The 16766-nt window shown below is 33.3% G+C and overlaps 3 protein-coding genes across 5 annotated transcripts; 1 reads left to right on the top strand and 2 right to left on the bottom strand.

Annotated features, from left to right (window-relative positions):
• Window positions 1-70: 70 nt before the first annotated feature.
• LOC105336998 (centrin-3) lies at window positions 71-3832 on the top strand. The gene is made up of 6 exons (XM_011441532.4): window positions 71-183; window positions 1607-1742; window positions 2202-2316; window positions 2527-2641; window positions 2724-2800; window positions 3141-3832. Exons 1-6 carry the CDS (start codon window positions 167-169, stop codon window positions 3182-3184), a joined length of 504 nt encoding a protein of 167 aa, XP_011439834.1. The 5' UTR covers window positions 71-166; the 3' UTR covers window positions 3185-3832.
• Window positions 3532-7983, bottom strand: LOC105336999 (uncharacterized). Of its 3 annotated transcripts, none has more exons than XM_011441533.4 (12): window positions 7678-7983; window positions 6895-6964; window positions 6442-6663; window positions 5962-6082; window positions 5732-5848; window positions 5552-5631; window positions 5285-5456; window positions 5058-5140; window positions 4757-4973; window positions 4588-4670; window positions 4338-4484; window positions 3532-4250 (listed from the first exon to the last, which is right to left on the bottom strand). In XM_011441533.4, the coding sequence occupies exons 2-12, from the start codon at window positions 6950-6952 to the stop codon at window positions 4057-4059; spliced, it is 1494 nt and encodes a 497-aa protein (XP_011439835.3). In that variant the 5' UTR covers window positions 6953-6964; window positions 7678-7983; the 3' UTR covers window positions 3532-4056. The 3 variants fall into 3 exon arrangements, with proteins under 3 accessions (XP_011439835.3, XP_065944891.1, XP_065944890.1); XM_066088819.1 differs by lacking the exon at window positions 7678-7983 and adding an exon at window positions 7199-7432; XM_066088818.1 differs by lacking the exon at window positions 7678-7983 and having other exon boundaries at window positions 6895-7119.
• A 1303-nt stretch (window positions 7984-9286) lies between these two features.
• Window positions 9287-15578, bottom strand: LOC117688859 (uncharacterized). The gene is made up of 5 exons (XM_066088816.1): window positions 15247-15578; window positions 13950-14016; window positions 10057-10278; window positions 9538-9671; window positions 9287-9455 (listed from the first exon to the last, which is right to left on the bottom strand). Exons 2-5 carry the CDS (start codon window positions 14002-14004, stop codon window positions 9450-9452), a joined length of 417 nt encoding a protein of 138 aa, XP_065944888.1. The 5' UTR covers window positions 14005-14016; window positions 15247-15578; the 3' UTR covers window positions 9287-9449.
• Window positions 15579-16766: the final 1188 nt, after the last annotated feature.

Below are 16766 nucleotides of genomic sequence, written 5' to 3'. Positions count from 1 at the left end.
AAAATATAATGGAAAATAATAAAAAGTCAATTTATGGATATAATTTTTTTTCTACTACCATGTTGTTTACGAAACTAAAGCAAAACATTGAAAGCGGCTTTTCAAACGAAACAAGTTTCTACTCGACGAAAGTTCTGAAAGGGAAAAATATCATACTTTTGCAGAAATGAGCTTAGCTCTTCGGTAAGTGACTTTTATGAATTAAATTTATCAATGTTAGTTTACTTGAAGCTTTAGATCATTGCGATGCGGTGTCCGACCCGTTTCTTTTGATTATTGACAGTGCCCGAACAATGTGCATTGTGCAAGGTATTATGCAAAGAAACATTAGGCTAATGTTGTTATGTTACATTCATAGGCTTTACATGAACACATTATTAAGGGTGCCAGAATATGATACCCAACTGACTGTCACAATGCAAGATCTGACAGGAAACCTCTTTATAAACCATTAGTTAACCAAATTGATGTCATTCTTTGATTTGTAGTGACCAAAGACCAGTTCTTGCCGAAAACCATTTGTCTCCAGTGCATTTTTACTTCATTTTATCAATGATAAATATGTATGAAAAATGGCAAACAATGCACTGTCTATGAATAGTACTTGGCAGGAATTGGTCTTAATTTGTTATATAGACTTGACTTCACAAAGACAACTGATACATTAGACCTACCATCTCGCCTACTCTCTCTTGAGAAGTGTACTGGCGTGCGACCAGTTCTCGCCAAGTACCATTTCTCACCAGTACATTGTGACGTCATTTTATCAACTTGTATAAAATTATATGCAAAAAATGATGTCGCAGTGTACTGGCGAGAACTGGTCGCACGCCAGTAGGCTATGCCTGTACACTTTTTAAAAGAGATTACCATCTCTCCAACAAATCCATCTGTTATGAATTGATACACTATAAGAAGGATTAAGATCTTAATCCTTTAAACATTCATAGAGGTTCTGTTGTCCAGTGAAAATGTCCAACTCCAACAGAACAATGTTTTCTCAAAAAGTTGGTATTTTTAATAGGATTTATAAGAAGTGTACAATACATGTACATGTTTAAGAAATGCAATCCTATTAAGCAATCCAATGCTGTTGCCTGGCTTAGAAGATGTCTCAAGCATGTAGGAGTTATAGGTATAGGTAAGATATCTTCAATGTAAACCAACATTGAGTATGCCTCATGGTAACTGTATCAGCAAATCTAATCAACATCCACAAAGGCCACAAGATCAGTTGGATACTAAAGAAGGAACCTCAAAATCTGCAAATCTTTTCTGCAACACATCAAGAGCCAGGCATATTTACTATTTATTAATAAATATAGTTTTGGTAAACTTTTTGATTATGCATCATTGATGACTGGTATCGGATCCTTACCAAGGACAATAGATCAAACGGCTGTATGATGTCAAACACAGAGCAGCACGGCTGAAAAACTCTGAAATCAATATTAAGATGATATTGTAATTCACCTTATATCGTATTAATGATATATGTACATTCTTTGAGAATATCAAATAATCGAAATTATTAACTTTTTTCAAAGTGATCTAGTTCTAAAATGATAAGTGACTATTAACACAGTCATCTTAATGTGTATTGCAGTGCAGAGTTTGCCTTGGACAAGAGCAAGAAGAAGAAAAAAAGAGAATTGGCAGATGAACAGAAGCAGGAGATTAAGGAGGCCTTTGATTTGTTTGACACAGACAAAGACAGAGCTATTGACTATCATGAACTAAAGGTAAAGACATTAGGAGGTCAAATTCTTAATCAATACTGTTATTTTCGTCCCATCTTTTTTCGCTCTTCTACACTTGCAAATGATTTCGTCCTATCTTGAATTGCCCAGACGATGAAATATATGATAGTTTCTTTTTCTAATGAACACAATAACTTAAGAATTGTTTTGAATTTGCCAAGATTTAAATTCACCCAATGACAAGGATGGCAAAAGGGGCCAAAATAAAATGGGGGCAACTATTTCTCTGCATACAGTATATGATCGACAATCATTTTGGTTTCAGTTGATTATTTGCAACCAGTTTGTATATAATTCAATCCAGTTCATTCTAAAACTTTTCATGGAATTTCTGTAAAGCATCTCTTAAACATTAAGTGCATTATGATTTGATAGAAGAAGCTATAACCTGGCCGTAAGCTTGGTAACAAGGTATAAAAATTCAGTGCTTTTGTGAATCAGGTGGCAATGAGGGCTCTTGGCTTTGATGTAAAGAAGGCAGATGTGTTGAAAATTCTTAGAGACTATGACAGGGAAGGAACCGGAAAGATTTCTTTTGAAGATTTCAATGAAGTCAGTAAGTATATGTCAGAGGATAAGTTTCATACAAACAAATGAATGAAAATGAGAAGAAAACTAATGTCTTGCACTCCTAGATGTTCTATATATTGTATTACAAATAGTTCTCCATATTAGGGTTTTTTACATTCAACATGTTTAATTCAAGGTCAATGTATATTTTTCCATTTCTTTCTTTTCTCATTTGTTTACCTTCTTTTGTTCACAGTGACTGACATGATGCTGGAAAGAGATCCGCAGGAAGAAATCTTAAAAGCCTTTAAATTATTTGACGATGACACTTCAGGGAAAATAAGTCTTCGGAATTTACGGCGGGTAGCTCGGTAAGGAGAATAGTTATTTATTGGTGTATAATTTCACTTGTACTGGACATGTTTTCTCTATTTTATATTTTGTTGTTTACAGAGAACTTGGTGAAAATATGACAGATGAGGAGTTGCGTGCTATGATTGATGAATTTGACAGGGATGGGGATGGTGAAAGTAAGTGTCTATAATATTGAAAATACTCAAATAATGAAATGCAATTATAAATGATGAAAGTGTTGCCTTATATACTAGTTTTTTCCCAACAAGTGTAATTTTTGCATTTTGAATTTTAAAAAAAAGTTCACTTGTTATCTATAACATTATTTTTTACCATTTTTGAATTGATGATTTAAGGATTAATATAAAACAATTTCTTTTAGCAGTTGAAATAAAACTGTAAAATTTAGCAAAATGTAGCACTTCACAAAAATCTAATTAATATAAGTTATGTGCATTACTTTTTAACCTATATACATGAATTATATTAAAACAAAATTATGTTTTCCTGTAACAGTCAATGAAGATGAGTTTATTGCCATCATGACAGGAGATACATGAATGATTCCACCTCAAAGTGACACCAATGTAGTTTTGTTTTCCTTTTACTGTCCACTTTTTCCTCAGTCTGTTTTGGGAAAGTGCTAGCAACTAGACAAAAACTTTAGTTATATAACTTACTATATCTGAAAGAATATTACATCTGAGTGAAAGATGAGAATATGTAAAGTAAGGTGTAAAACCAGTTTGAAGAGGACCAAATCATTGCTGATCTCTATTAAAGCTGTTGTCATGAAAGTTTGGTTGATTGTATAAGTTTGTATGTGAATGTTGTCGGTGTGTTGTCTTGTTGTCCTATCTTGTTTTGTGTGATGTTTTCTGTGATGATGCTGTTTTGTTTAGAAAGAAATGTGATCATTATTTGTTAGTTTGATAAATATGTACTGTACTGAAAAAGTTCAGTATTCAGTAGGTACTGCCTAATTATGTCTACTTAATATTCAAATTCACTGTTTACTGTTAGTACTTTTCAGAGAAGTACATACTGTACTTAATGTAATTTTGCCCAGATGAATGAATGCTTCATAATTTTCTTTTAATCTAGAAGAAATAAATGCATGTTCAAATTCAGAGAAGAGATCAATGATTGAATATTTTTATACTGCCATACTTTATTATATATATACACAATAAAGAATACATGAATACAAATTATTTTCATGTGATTTATGATAAATGTATGAAAATGAGGAGTTATATATAAAGTTCATAACTACAATATATATTACTCAGTAATATCAGCGTTATTTAAAATCCATTAAATTAAAAACTAGGTTGCATTGTGTAGCACTTCAATCTACTGGTTTGAGATGCATTTTTGTCTATTTTTGAATTTTTTGTTCATCCTTTCTCATGCTCCAGTTAGTTCAGATCTAGGCACGATATGAAGCATTAGAACTAAATCTGTCATATATTTCTTGATCCATAGAAAGTCTGTGATTCTGTTGCAAGGCATATTGAGAATTAGGGCGTGCTCCATGCATACCATAAACATCATTTTGGTGCCCTGACCAGGATTGTCTTGGATGATACATGCTTGGCGGATTAGGGTCATGGTAAACTGGTTCTGTAATGTATCAATACACAGAACTGAAACAATATTTATTTACGTATTTATGAGAAGAAATTCTATAATTCTGAGTAAAATATTGACCATTAAAAGTAGTCTCGGTTGTATTTTCCCTGATTATCAACACTTTCCCACTGTTTGCCATGAGATCATTATCATCTGTGATTTCATGAGTTTCATCATTTTCCAAAGTAACCACGATAGGAGTGCGAAGTCCAAGGGCTTTTGAGGCTGAAAAATATACATACAGTATTTGTGAAAATATTTCCATTTTAATTAGGAAATTTGCAATAAGGTATACATTATTTTATATTGTCATGAACACAAAACTTGCCTTTGATATGAAGGTCTACAACATTTTCTGCAAATACTACTTTTTTCATACTTCGATCGTTTGACCAAACTTTGAACATGCCCCTGCAAAAAAATTGTTTCTCATAAATCAAATAAAAAGCCAAAAATCATCGGCACCACTTTTTCATAAAGAATTCAATGATACATACATTTCAAATTGATCACTTGTACTGTTGGGAAAAGATGATATATCAGCAGACGATGGAAAACTGATCAAGCCACGAGGAGATCCTCTCCACGAATGCTCAGCGCCAAGAAGCATGAGTGTTTTAGTGGAGCACGAACATAGTATCCTGTCAGTATCTATGAGAGTTCCATCTTCCTCCAGACAAACTGACGTCACGGAGTAACCCAAGCTGGCGGATCCTAAATTTAAGATACTTTGTATTTTCGCACTAGACGATTTCTTGTAACCATTATGAAAGTTTTTGTATATTTAATGGCAAATACCTTGATATTTTAGGTCTTTAATACTGTCTGCTAGGATCAACTTTCTGACCTTTCTATCGTAAGAATACACTTCGAATGTTAACCTGCACAATATTTGAAATGATGGCGAACATGAATATTACAGTATTCAATCATTTGTACCTTTTTAATGTCTATGATATTATTTGCACTCCGTTTAATTAAAAAATTAAGGTATTGCACTCACGGTATCTTAGAAAAGCACTTGCCTGTTGACATGATTGTCATAGAGACCAACCTCTGGTTGCCAAACCTCATTGTCACCAAGCAACAACATCACTCTTCCAGCGCATGCTCTGAGCGTCTCATCCGAATCTATCTGTGTCCCATCTTCCTCCATCACCAGTCTCACGTTGCCTTGACAACCAAAGTCTGAACCAGCTGCATAATTTGAAAAATATAAAATTGTGATACGATGGATCTTGTCTTGCACAGATTTAGACTTCAATACGTCTTGATGCAAACTAAATTATTACCTTTGGCAAGGAGCTCTTGTACTGTATCAGCGTAGAAAAACTTTTTCCTTGTTCTTTTACACGTCCATACTTTGTGAAGACTGCAATATTACGAAGACTTAATTTATTGATTTAGCATCAAATAATTGTCTATATGACTTCGATCAAAACACCATGAGAAGTCTCTGCAAAGGTGTATACCTTAAGTCTAGATCTATAGAAGCCATTTTTCGACCATCCAGACGTTCTCCATTTGGACCCAGGGTGTGGGAACCAAAACGCTTCATCCTTCTCATCTCTTCTTTTTTCTTCTCAGATCTACATTTATAAAATTAATGAATCGGATATTAGTACCTTTAGTACCTCGTACAGTCGGTTGAACACTGGCTTATATAGAATGAAATATAACCTTGACCCGGGTGACACCTGACCTGAGTTTGGACCTGTAGCAGACGACTGACACGATGACTATAACCACGATGATCAGCATCGCCCCACCCCCCAGTCCCCCGCCAATGTACTCCCATTTATGGTCTTTTGGCAGAGGTTTGGCTAAAAAAAAAAGGAGCATAGGAGGATAATTTTTTTTTCTTAAAAAAATACAGTTCAAGCTTATGAGTTGGCTCACTGAATGTTTTAAAAGCATCTGACCAATGTAATATTCGTTTATATCATATTGATTTTATAAGAATATAATTTTTCAACACTGTTTTTTTCTCACCAATTTGATAAAATTATAGAATATTTTATATTTTAAAAGGGACCAATAGACATAACAACATAATGAATCTATAATAAAACAAATGCGAACCACCGTTCTCCCTAACTAAAAAAAAGTATTAATTCAAAGCATGCTCACAATGTTTGTCACCACATTTCGAGAGATCTGCACAAAATAGAGGTACACATACCGATACAATTCCCGGGTAAGGGTGGGCTCCATTTTTTCCCCTCACAGACTGATTGTGTGGAACCGTTCACCATATAATCATCGGTCAGACAGGAGATCTTGGCCTTGAACTTGTTGTTGATACAGCTGTAGGAAACTATAGGGGTAACAATGGTCTTACCGCTTACCAAACCAGAGACCTTGTTCCTATCATCTTCCACAGGACACGGGTTGGTCTTGCAATCTTGGAAAAAAGGGCCCAAAGTTTATGATAAAATTAAAAATACTAATTCAAGAAATTGTTCCAATGAAACGTCCAATACATCAACATTATTCTGATACCGGCAACATAACAGACTAATTATGATACTAGTTAATGGTAACCAAAATATTATCCGAAAAAGTCAATTCAATTAATTATGAATTGTTTAGTAAAGATTTTGATTCCTGTGAAAAACATGTGACTAATACTTACTTTCAGAATTTATACGAACTGCCAGCATGAACATTAATAATGAACTCACTCTAATCATTTTCCAATGTGTCTGAAATAATTTAGTCATACAAAAAAATACATCCGAATTAGACATTATATGTCATATTCATATGTACATGTAAATAGAATCAAAAAATTAAAATATGCTTTTGAAATATTTGTTTTTGTTTAATATTCTTATAAGCAATTTGTGTACCATGCTTTTAGCTTTATTTTTGTTTTCATTTAGATTAATGATAAAATTCATTTACACAGTATAAAATGCAAATTGTTAAAACCATACTTTTGAAGACTGAAATCGTTAAATATTCCCGACGCAGTACACTGGTGATCACCCACTCATACTTTGATTGTTAAGAAAGACACAGTTATTGTTTTAAAAAAAAAGAAAACATAGAATAGGTAGTGTTCAATGCACCGCCTTGTATTAAGCCAATATTTCTTAAAACGCTTGTTTGACCTTTTTCAGTAAAGCTTAATTTCACACTTATTGGATTAATTGATTTCAATAAGAACTTGTTTAACGTCGGTTCTCTTATTCACATTCTTTGTTTGGGAGAGATACTGTTGTTAGAGATAAGCTATATGGTTCACCGAGATATCTTACAAGTGCCCTTATTACCGAATCGGAGGTACTTATGGCATATAACGTATAAAAAAAAGTATTTTGAAATAATCTAATAATATACAAAAAAGGAGATTCCTGCACATGTATGAGATTAAAAGCAGACTAAATAATTATACCTTATTGTAAAACCTTACCGTTTGTACAACTTTCCCTTTGTAAAATAAATTTAAGACATGTACTACCGCTGTAACGTTATCTGAGCGTTAGAACATTGGACGACGATAATCAAAGGACTGCTGGTTCAACCACATAGGGGGCACGTCAATCAGGGTCTCTATCACAGCAACACGGAAGAAGAGGGGGACCCACTGTTATCTGTAAATAATGATACTGAGAGTGTTACGACGTCTCCGTTTTTGTACGGTTTTTTAGATAAAATTCAGGAGTGTCGCAGTAAATAATAAATGCGTCTCTGAAAGGCACGGTATTTTCTACAAGTCGATCATCCTCTGGTCAGTAAATTTTGCTAATTTTAGGATTTTTGTCAATTTCTTATCTTTAAAGGTGTCTATTATTCTGATGATTTCTGAAAAAATCTCCCACGTTTACAATTAATGACCAATTATTGTTCTGTATCTTTTCCAGGATTTTATATTTTATCATATCTTAAAATTTCAGATTTTCAGAACTTTTCCTCAGAGCACAGAACCATTGAACAGCAAAAGTCTGATCGTTCTATGTCAATGTATTTTGGATATCAGAGTACATGTATTTCCTTCATAAAACATATATGACATTCTTTCCAGTACTTTGCACCTGTAAACAGATGGTACTTCATGATTTTTTAAAATTGTTATTTGCAACCGAGTATACAAATTAAAACAAAAGTATGCTAAACTACTGTGTCATTCGGACAAATATTATTTGGTATTATTTTATTTCCACATACAACATCTGAATTTTGTGTGGAAGCATTCACATATAGTGTAGATTCAAAGTTGTGAAAGTCATGATCCCTGGGGTAGGGTGGGGCCACAATCTGGGGTCGAACTTTTACATAGGAACATATAGAGTAAATCTTAAAAATCGTCTTTTCAGAAACTGATTTGTCAGAAAAGCTGAGACTTGGGTGAAAGCACCTTCAGGTAGTGTAGATTCAAGTTTGTTCAAATCATGACCCACGGGGGTAATGTGGGGCAACCAATAAGGGGCGAATTTTTACATGGGAATATATATAGAATAAATCTTTAAAAATCTTATATGGTATATTAAAGGTTGTTTAAACCATAATTCATTGGGGTATAAAAGGGTCACAACGTGGGAGGAGGGGGGGGGGCAAATATTTACATAGGAATATATATAGAGAAAAAAAATCTTTCTCTAAAAACCATTTGCCATACTTTTGTGAAAGCAACCTCAGATAAATTCAAATTTGTTCGAATCTGTTCAAATCAAACTCTTGAGGAGTAGGGTAGGACCACATATTTGGGGGTCCACTTTTACAAAGGGAAACATTTTGATTATTCACCACAAACTAAAATGTTATAATTTATTTTATATGGATTTTCTTAAATACAAGCATTTTGACATCATGCTGATTTTTAAAATTGTTTAGACCTTGGCCCCTTGACGATACTTGGACCTCACAAGGGGTTAAGAGTTGGTTGTAGGTTTATATATCCAATACATAACAATTGCACATGTTTAGGAGAACTGCAATGCTCAACATGTAATATGGCTTTAAAATCATGATCCTTTTATAAATGAACTTGTTTATAAACATAAGAATACCCAAAAGGAAAATGGATTTTTATTTATACAGGATTTACATATTTCATACTAAATTGTCAAGATATTTTGTAATATGACTCCATTACGCTGATTTTATCATGGTATTTTTGCTCAGGTGAGCAATGTGGCCTATGGGCCTCTACTTTCTTCCCCTTCTCATCTCTTCTTTTTCTCCTCAGATCTACAATTGAAAAAAAAAATGAATTATAGAATTCAGTACAGTCGGCTAAACATTCATTGGTTTATATCGAATGAAAAATCACCTTGATCTCTGGCCTGACTTTGGACCTGTAGCAGACGACCGACACGATGACTATGACGCCGATGATCACCACCGCCCCACCCCCCAGTCCCCCGCCAATGTACTCCCATTTATGGTCTTTTGGCAGAGGTTTAGCTACAAAAGAAATGAACATTAGAGGGGAAATAAAGTTTGGGTTTTTTTCTTCAAAAAATACAGTTTAAGCATATGAGTTAATTGGATCTTTGAATGATACAAAAACATCTGACCAATGTAATATTCGTTTATACCAATTGATCTTTTACGAATATGATTTTTTAACTCTGTTTTTCCCCATTTTTCATCAATTTGATAAAATTATAAAATATTCAATATTATCTAAGTGATCCGTAGACCTAGGCAACAAAGCGAATCTATAAGAAAAACAACGGCGAAACCACCATTTCCCCTTCCAAATAATTTTATTATTAAATTTAAAACATGCTAACAATGTTTGTCACCACATCTTGCAAAGATCTACTCTAAATAAAGGTACACATACGGATACAATTCCCAGGTAGGGGTGGGCTCCACTTTGTCCCCTCACAGACTGATTGTGTGGAACCGTTCACCATATAATCATCGGTCAGACAGGAGATCTTGGCCTTGAACTTGTTGTTGATACAGCTGTAGGAAACTATAGGGGTATCAATGGTCTTACCGCTTACCAAACCAGAGACCTTGTTCTTATCAACTTCCACAGGACATGGGTTGGTCTGGCAATCTTGGAAAAAAGGGGTCCAAAGTATATGGTAAAATACGAGGGTTGTCCCAAAATAGCGTAGACAAGTGGCGTTATTCAGTTAAACGAAGACACAGGAAGATGAACGTTGTGCCACAAAGGGTTCAAGCAATTTGCATTTAAAAATGTTTAAAAATCATATATTGTTTGACATTAAATAAGTGAAATGAATTATGTTAGATAAACAATTGTGTGACAAGTCGAGGTGTTTACTCGTAATAAAATGACGACGTCAGCGTTTAAGACGACGCAACAGTAACCGATAAAAGTCGTAAAGGCCTTGAAATAAACCTTGGGCAGCTTTCAATTAGAAATGCGTTTTGTGAATAAGAAGTTAACAATATTGAAAATATTTGGACGAGTATGGTGCCATAAGTGAACAAGAGGCCCATGGGGCCACATCGCTCACCTGAGCAACAATGGGCGTTCAAAAGATATTGTGCCATATGGTCCCTCGGTAGAATAACAAAAAATAAATATTGTAAAGTATTCGTATTTTACACTTATTTCTGCATACACGTAATCTTTGACATTGTACCTTCATGAAATACTATTTTTTACCAGAATAAGAAAATCCTACGCAAGATATAAAACTAAACAGGGGTACACTGTTAAGATGTTGACTTCCAATTCCCTATATTTTCGTTCTGCCCCCCCCCCCCCCCAACTTTGTAAAGCGATCAAAATCTATGAGAGCATATAGGTACATTTTTTCCATCAACTACTTACTAGTTATTGTATTTTTAAAAAAAATATATAATAGTTATTTGTTTTTTATTTAAAAAATCCTACATGTGAAGAAAAAAATTGTACCTCAATGTGCTCAATTCCTCAAATTAAAAACATTCAAAAATTTTATTTGTCTTCTCCATTATAATTAAATGACTGTTATTTACTTCGCGTACAAACCAGGATAATTTTCCGCTGTGATATTTTCTTAGGAATAGTGATAATTACTTTATCCCCGCAACAGAAATGTGTCAGAACTATGGAAAATGTTTTAAAAATGTCGTTTTTATTTACTCGTGTCTGAAAAACTATCAAAATTGATGTAGATTTCACATTATTTATTGTATAAAGAGGGGGCCCCAGAGAGTAGGTATATACAGATTATCATTCTTTTATTTTGTTTGTACAAGTATTTAACATACTCTTATTCATATAGAATTTCTAATGTTCAACCAAAATTTCAGCGTCAATCGTAGAATTATAAGCAAGATACCGAGCTCACAGTTCGCCTAGGTTTGAGTCATATTTTTGTTCACATGAGTTTATTACATTCAGTTTAAGATTTTTAACTTGGTATTTCCTATTCAGCATTTAAAATGGGAAAAAAGAATGGCCTTTTATTCACTCAAGACCAGTTCACTGGTATTTGGGGTTCAAAATCAGTTTATACAAATGTACACAAACACAGGCAAGGATCACATGTAAAGTAGGAGTAATAATGATGAAAAAAAAGTTTTACAATACAATAAGTTGTTAAAGTTGGTTTCTGGAAGAACAGACTGAGAAAATTTGCTTAATAAATATTGACACATTTTTTACTTTTTTAATCTTTAGTTTTTAAGATCTGTGTACAAACATAGAATTGTGAGCAAATCTCTGTATCTTGCTTATAATTCGAAGCTTAACACTCAAATATGGTTAGTAAATAGAAATTGTAAACAATTAAACATAAGAAACATGCACTATAACAAATAAAGAACACAATTTATTTTCAGTTCGAAATGAATCATATATATACATGTATATACCTATATATTTCCGTCAGCGATATCAAACTCTATTTAAACTGAATAAACTCGAGAAAATGCCGAGCATCTCAACAAAACCTATTGCATTAATCTACCATTACGCAAAAGATAATGCCGAATTACCGATAGAATGAATTGTATTTAAGTACTTTTTTGATACATCAGATTTTGCTTAATTTGCGCAGGTAAACAGTTAACTGTTTGATTTATTGAAGTCTCTTTTTGATTTGATACGTAAAAATCTCGAAATACAGACGATAGTTCCCAGGTTACAAAGCATAAATAATGAAAACGAAACGCAAATCAGAACAAGCTAACACCAACGTCATGTGTGAAAACTGCCAACGCATTAAAATATTTAGCCTCAATTTACTTCACAAAATCGGCACCAATATATTTTGCATGTTTCAAAAATTTCCCTTCATACGCGAACTGTTGCACAACAAGCAAATTCATCATAGTGAGATCGACCCTTTTTCGTATAATGTCATGGCTGCTTTAAACAAAGAACCTCGTTTTAGAAGTATGGAATACGAGTCTTGGTAAAATGGGTATGCAAACCCGGGCCGTGGTAAAATAAAAGCCGGGGCAGATTGGCAATCGTCAATTCCAAATACGCATTATTTTGCAGCAATATTTACAGCGAATACAAATATACTGGTCCATCAAATATCCTGAAATTTTAATGAGATTGGCAGATTAATAACTGCCAATCTTTTGTTTTGCCCAGGCCAGGTATTGCCTACCCATTTTACCGGATGCCGAACCCGAAGCTATTAAACTGATTGAAACACGCCTTTCCTTTATTATTATTTTCGTAATAACTCAGATTTGAAACAGAATTAGCGCTTAATTTTTGCAATTTATATTTTCCTTCCCATAAGGATAATTTATGCTAAATTAAACTACGTTGAATTTGAGTCAGTAGTTCTTGAGAAGAAGATTTTTAAAAATGCACCCCCCTTTTTCTACAGTTTCAAGGTTTTCTCCGCTTTGAATACAGATCGGGCTTTTATTTCTGCAATTTATATTCGCCCTCCCATAAGGATGCTTTGTGCCAAATTTGGTGGAAATTGGATAAGCGGTTTTAGAGAAGAAGTTCAAAATGTAAAAAGTTTACAGACGGACAGACAGACAGACAGACGGACGGACAGACGGACGACGGACAAAATGTGATCAGAATAGCTCACTTGAGCTTTCAGCTCAGGTGAGCTAAAAAAGAAACCCCGACCGATAGAAATGAACGTCAAAACGCTGAACGACACATTACGGTGAGACGGACGGTGGACAACAAGTAATACAGGGCAAGTTTGGAGTCGTCCGATCGTTAATACTTAGAAAATATTTTTAAAAAATCAAAACTAGAAATGTATATTGAATGTGCACTCAGGAAACATGTTAAAAGAAAATATTTTTTTCCAAGAGATCTTCGGAAATAAAACGTAAATGTTATCGTAAACGATGTGGAGGGTTTATAGCAATAACGTAAAGACTGGTTTTCGACGTCGCACATTAGGCTGCCTGAATGGCAAAACTTGTTGTTACTAATTATTCATTTTCTCAAGAGATAAATAAAGAACAGATTTGAATTTTTGAGTATTGTTTGCAAATGGGTCTTTGAAGAAATTGTAATGAAATTGCAGTAAACAAATTGTAAGTTATGTGTCCTGTCTACGCTATTTTGGGACAACCCTCGTAAAAATACTTTCAAGGAATTGTTCCAATGAAACGTTCAATACATCAACATTAGTCTGATACTAGTGACATCACAGACCAATTTTGATAAATGGTTACCAAAATATTATCAGAATGGTCAATGCAAAGAAAATTAATTATGTATTGTTTATTAAAAATTGTGATTCCTATAAAAACCATTGGACTAATACTAGTACTTACTTTCAGAAATACGAGCTGCCAGCATGAACATTAATAATGAACTCACTCTTATCATTTTTCAAGGTGTCTGAAATAATTTAGTCATACAAAATAATATTTGCATTAGACATTATGTCATATTCATATGTACATGTAAATAGAATCAACAAATTATAATAATCATTTGACTACAAATTTTTGATTATTTATTTTTATTTTTGTGAACCATGCTTTTTAACTTTATTTTTTGTTTTCATTTATATTAATACTGTAAGATTCATTTATACAACATAGAATGCAAATTGTTAAAATCATATTTTTGAAGACTGAAATGTTAAATATTTCTGACGCAATATACTGGTGACCTTCAACATCCTACTTTGATTATTAAAAAAGAAACATTTAATGTTTTTTTAAACAAGCAAACATAGAATACTTAACAGTGCACCACCTTGTATTAAGCCAAAATTTCTTAAAACGCGCTCGGTTGACCTTTGTCAGTAAAGCTTAATTTCACACTCATTGGATTAATTGATTTCATTAAGAATTTGTTTTTTAAAAGGTTGAGGTTGAGCCAGTCAAATCTCTTATTCCTATTTCAGTTTCTTTGTTTGGGAGAGATACTGTTGTCAGAGATGAGCTGGTTCAACGAGATATCTTACAATTGCCCTTAATACCGAATTGAAGGTACTGATGACATATAATGAAAAAAAGATTTTGAAAATAATCTAATATTATACCAAGAAAAGTGAAACTCAGATTTAATTTTCTGTACATGAGATTAAAGGGGCATGGTCACGATTTTGGTAAAAAATTATTTATCCGATTTTAATGTTTACAATGCTTCAGTAATGCATTTCTAATAGTCAACCAAAATTTGAGAGTCATTCGTTGAGTTATAAGCGAGTTACAGAGCTTGAAATTCTTTGCAATGTAAACAAAGCGTTTGGTTACATTTTGAATGTTGAAATGAAAATTCCAGTTCTAGACCAAGAATGAATGTGTTAAACGTTAGCTGTTTATATATGATTAAAATGAATAAAAAGACAGACAGATTGGCTTAAAAAATATTTTAACTGGTGTATTGAACCTATGTAAACAAAAACAGGGCACGAGCCTTGTTTACATGACAAAGAATTGTGAGCTATGTATCTTTCTTATAACTCCATGAAAGACTCTCAAATTTCATTTGATCATTAAAAATGCATTTTTAAAAGCAATTTAAATAATAAAATCAGAAAATTAGAATTTGGCCAAAATCGTGACCATGTCCCTTTAAAAGCAGACTAAATAATTATACCTTAATGTAGAACCTTACCTTTTTGCACAACAAACAAGATTTAAAACATGTTCTACAACTATAACGTTATCTGAACTGGCGACTTCGATTCCTAATCGAGCACTCGAACTACTCGAGTTGCAATCGAATGATTGTAGTTCCTACTTACGCTAACCAAAAGGACTGCTGGTTTAACCACGTTTGGGCACGTCAAATAGAGTCGCTATTATAGCACAAGAAAAAGAGGGTAATTTTAGGACAAGCTTGACCTTTTCCCCAGAGCACAGAACAATTGAACAGCAAGTCTGATCGTTCTATGCCAATGTATTTTGGACATGAGGGTGTTGCCTTCGTAAAACACACATTACCTTCTTTCCGGTACTGTGCACCTGTAAACAGTTGGTACTGCATGCATTATTTTTTTTTTAATTTTTAGTTGCAACTAGGTACACAAAGGCAAACGAAAGTTGTTTGTTTACATTTTGAATGTTGAAGTGAACAGTTCAAGTTTAGACCTCAAATAAATGTGTAAAAGGTTAGAAACTGTTTATTTATGCCTAAAATGAATAAGAAGATAGACAAATAAGTTTGAAAAAACGATTTTTTACTGGTATATTGAACCTATGTAAACAAAAACAGGGCACGAGCCTTGTTTACATAACAAAGAACTATGAGCTATGTATCTTACTTATAACTTAATGACTAAACCTCAATTTTCATTTTATCGTTAGAAATGCATTTCCAAAGAATTATAAAGAATAACAAAAAAAAAATAGAATTTGACGAAAATCGTGACTACTATAGTATGCCCCTTTAATTAACTACTGTGTCATTCGGACAATTACTATTTAACATTATTTTATTTCCACATGCAACATCCTTCAGTGAACACAATCATGTTAGATTTTTGATAACTCTAACCGTGATAGCAAACAATTTCAGCAAAACATAACACATTCATATGAAAAGTAGTGAAAACTACATTTTGGGAGTTGATTTTAATCAACTCACCTATGCAGTTACTCTGGCAAACCGAAAGTCAAACAGTGTTTTGACCTAATCACAAATCATCACCGCTGACAAGACTTAGTTCTTGAAAATGATAGAAAAATTCGATGTAATGTAAGCTGAAGCAATGCTTTTCACGAAAACGTATGTATAAACACTCAGATTTTATATAATACGAACAATTTAGATATTTTTGTAGTCTCGTGTATTCCTACGCCAGAGTTTAATATAGTCTCGTTCAACCAGACGCTCGTCTGTCTCCGTAAATCTCCGACAAGCAGGGAGGCTCTCTTGCTTTTCAGAGATTACCAGCTGATTAACGGAGACAGCCGAGCGTCTTGTTGAACGAGACAAGAGTTCGATATCAATAGTGCTTGGATCCATACAATTTTTAGAATTGTTTCAATTACTATTACATAGTTTGAAATCTATCTTTAAATATTACACAACATGATTCATATTGGGTTTCTCGAAATTCTTGTTTGAAAAGTCTAAAAATTCATTTTATAAAAAAGTGCGCAATTCAAATACAGACTAGAAACTAATTGGCA

The sequence above is a fragment of the Magallana gigas genome, chromosome 6, assembly GCF_963853765.1.
Source record: "Magallana gigas chromosome 6, xbMagGiga1.1, whole genome shotgun sequence".
In the NCBI taxonomy this organism is placed as follows: Eukaryota; Metazoa; Mollusca; class Bivalvia; order Ostreida; family Ostreidae; genus Magallana; species Magallana gigas.
This window is presented reverse-complemented; position numbering and strand designations above follow the sequence as displayed.

Excerpts from the sequence above, each read along its gene's own strand:
- LOC105336998 (XM_011441532.4), top strand. Across the intron at positions 2,642-2,723 it reads AATTTACGGCGGGTAGCTCG|AGAACTTGGTGAAAATATGA; the intron begins GTAAGGAGAATA and ends TGTTGTTTACAG. Across the intron at positions 2,801-3,140 it reads CAGGGATGGGGATGGTGAAA|TCAATGAAGATGAGTTTATT; the intron begins GTAAGTGTCTAT and ends TTCCTGTAACAG.
- LOC105336999 (XM_066088818.1), bottom strand. The coding sequence starts at position 7,009 with ATGTCTAATTCGGATGTATTTTTTTGTATGACTAAATTATTTCAGACA. Across the intron at positions 5,141-5,284 it reads TATGACAATCATGTCAACAG|GTTAACATTCGAAGTGTATT; the intron begins GCAAGTGCTTTT and ends AATATTGTGCAG. Across the intron at positions 4,485-4,587 it reads TGTAGACCTTCATATCAAAG|CCTCAAAAGCCCTTGGACTT; the intron begins GCAAGTTTTGTG and ends TATATTTTTCAG.
- LOC117688859 (XM_066088816.1), bottom strand. The coding sequence starts at position 14,004 with ATGATAAGAGTGAGTTCATTATTAATGTTCATGCTGGCAGCTCGTATT. Across the intron at positions 10,279-13,949 it reads GGCAGCTCGTATTTCTGAAA|ATTGCCAGACCAACCCATGT; the intron begins GTAAGTACTAGT and ends CTTTTTTCCAAG. Across the intron at positions 9,672-10,056 it reads CCTACCTGGGAATTGTATCC|CTAAACCTCTGCCAAAAGAC; the intron begins GTATGTGTACCT and ends TTTCTTTTGTAG.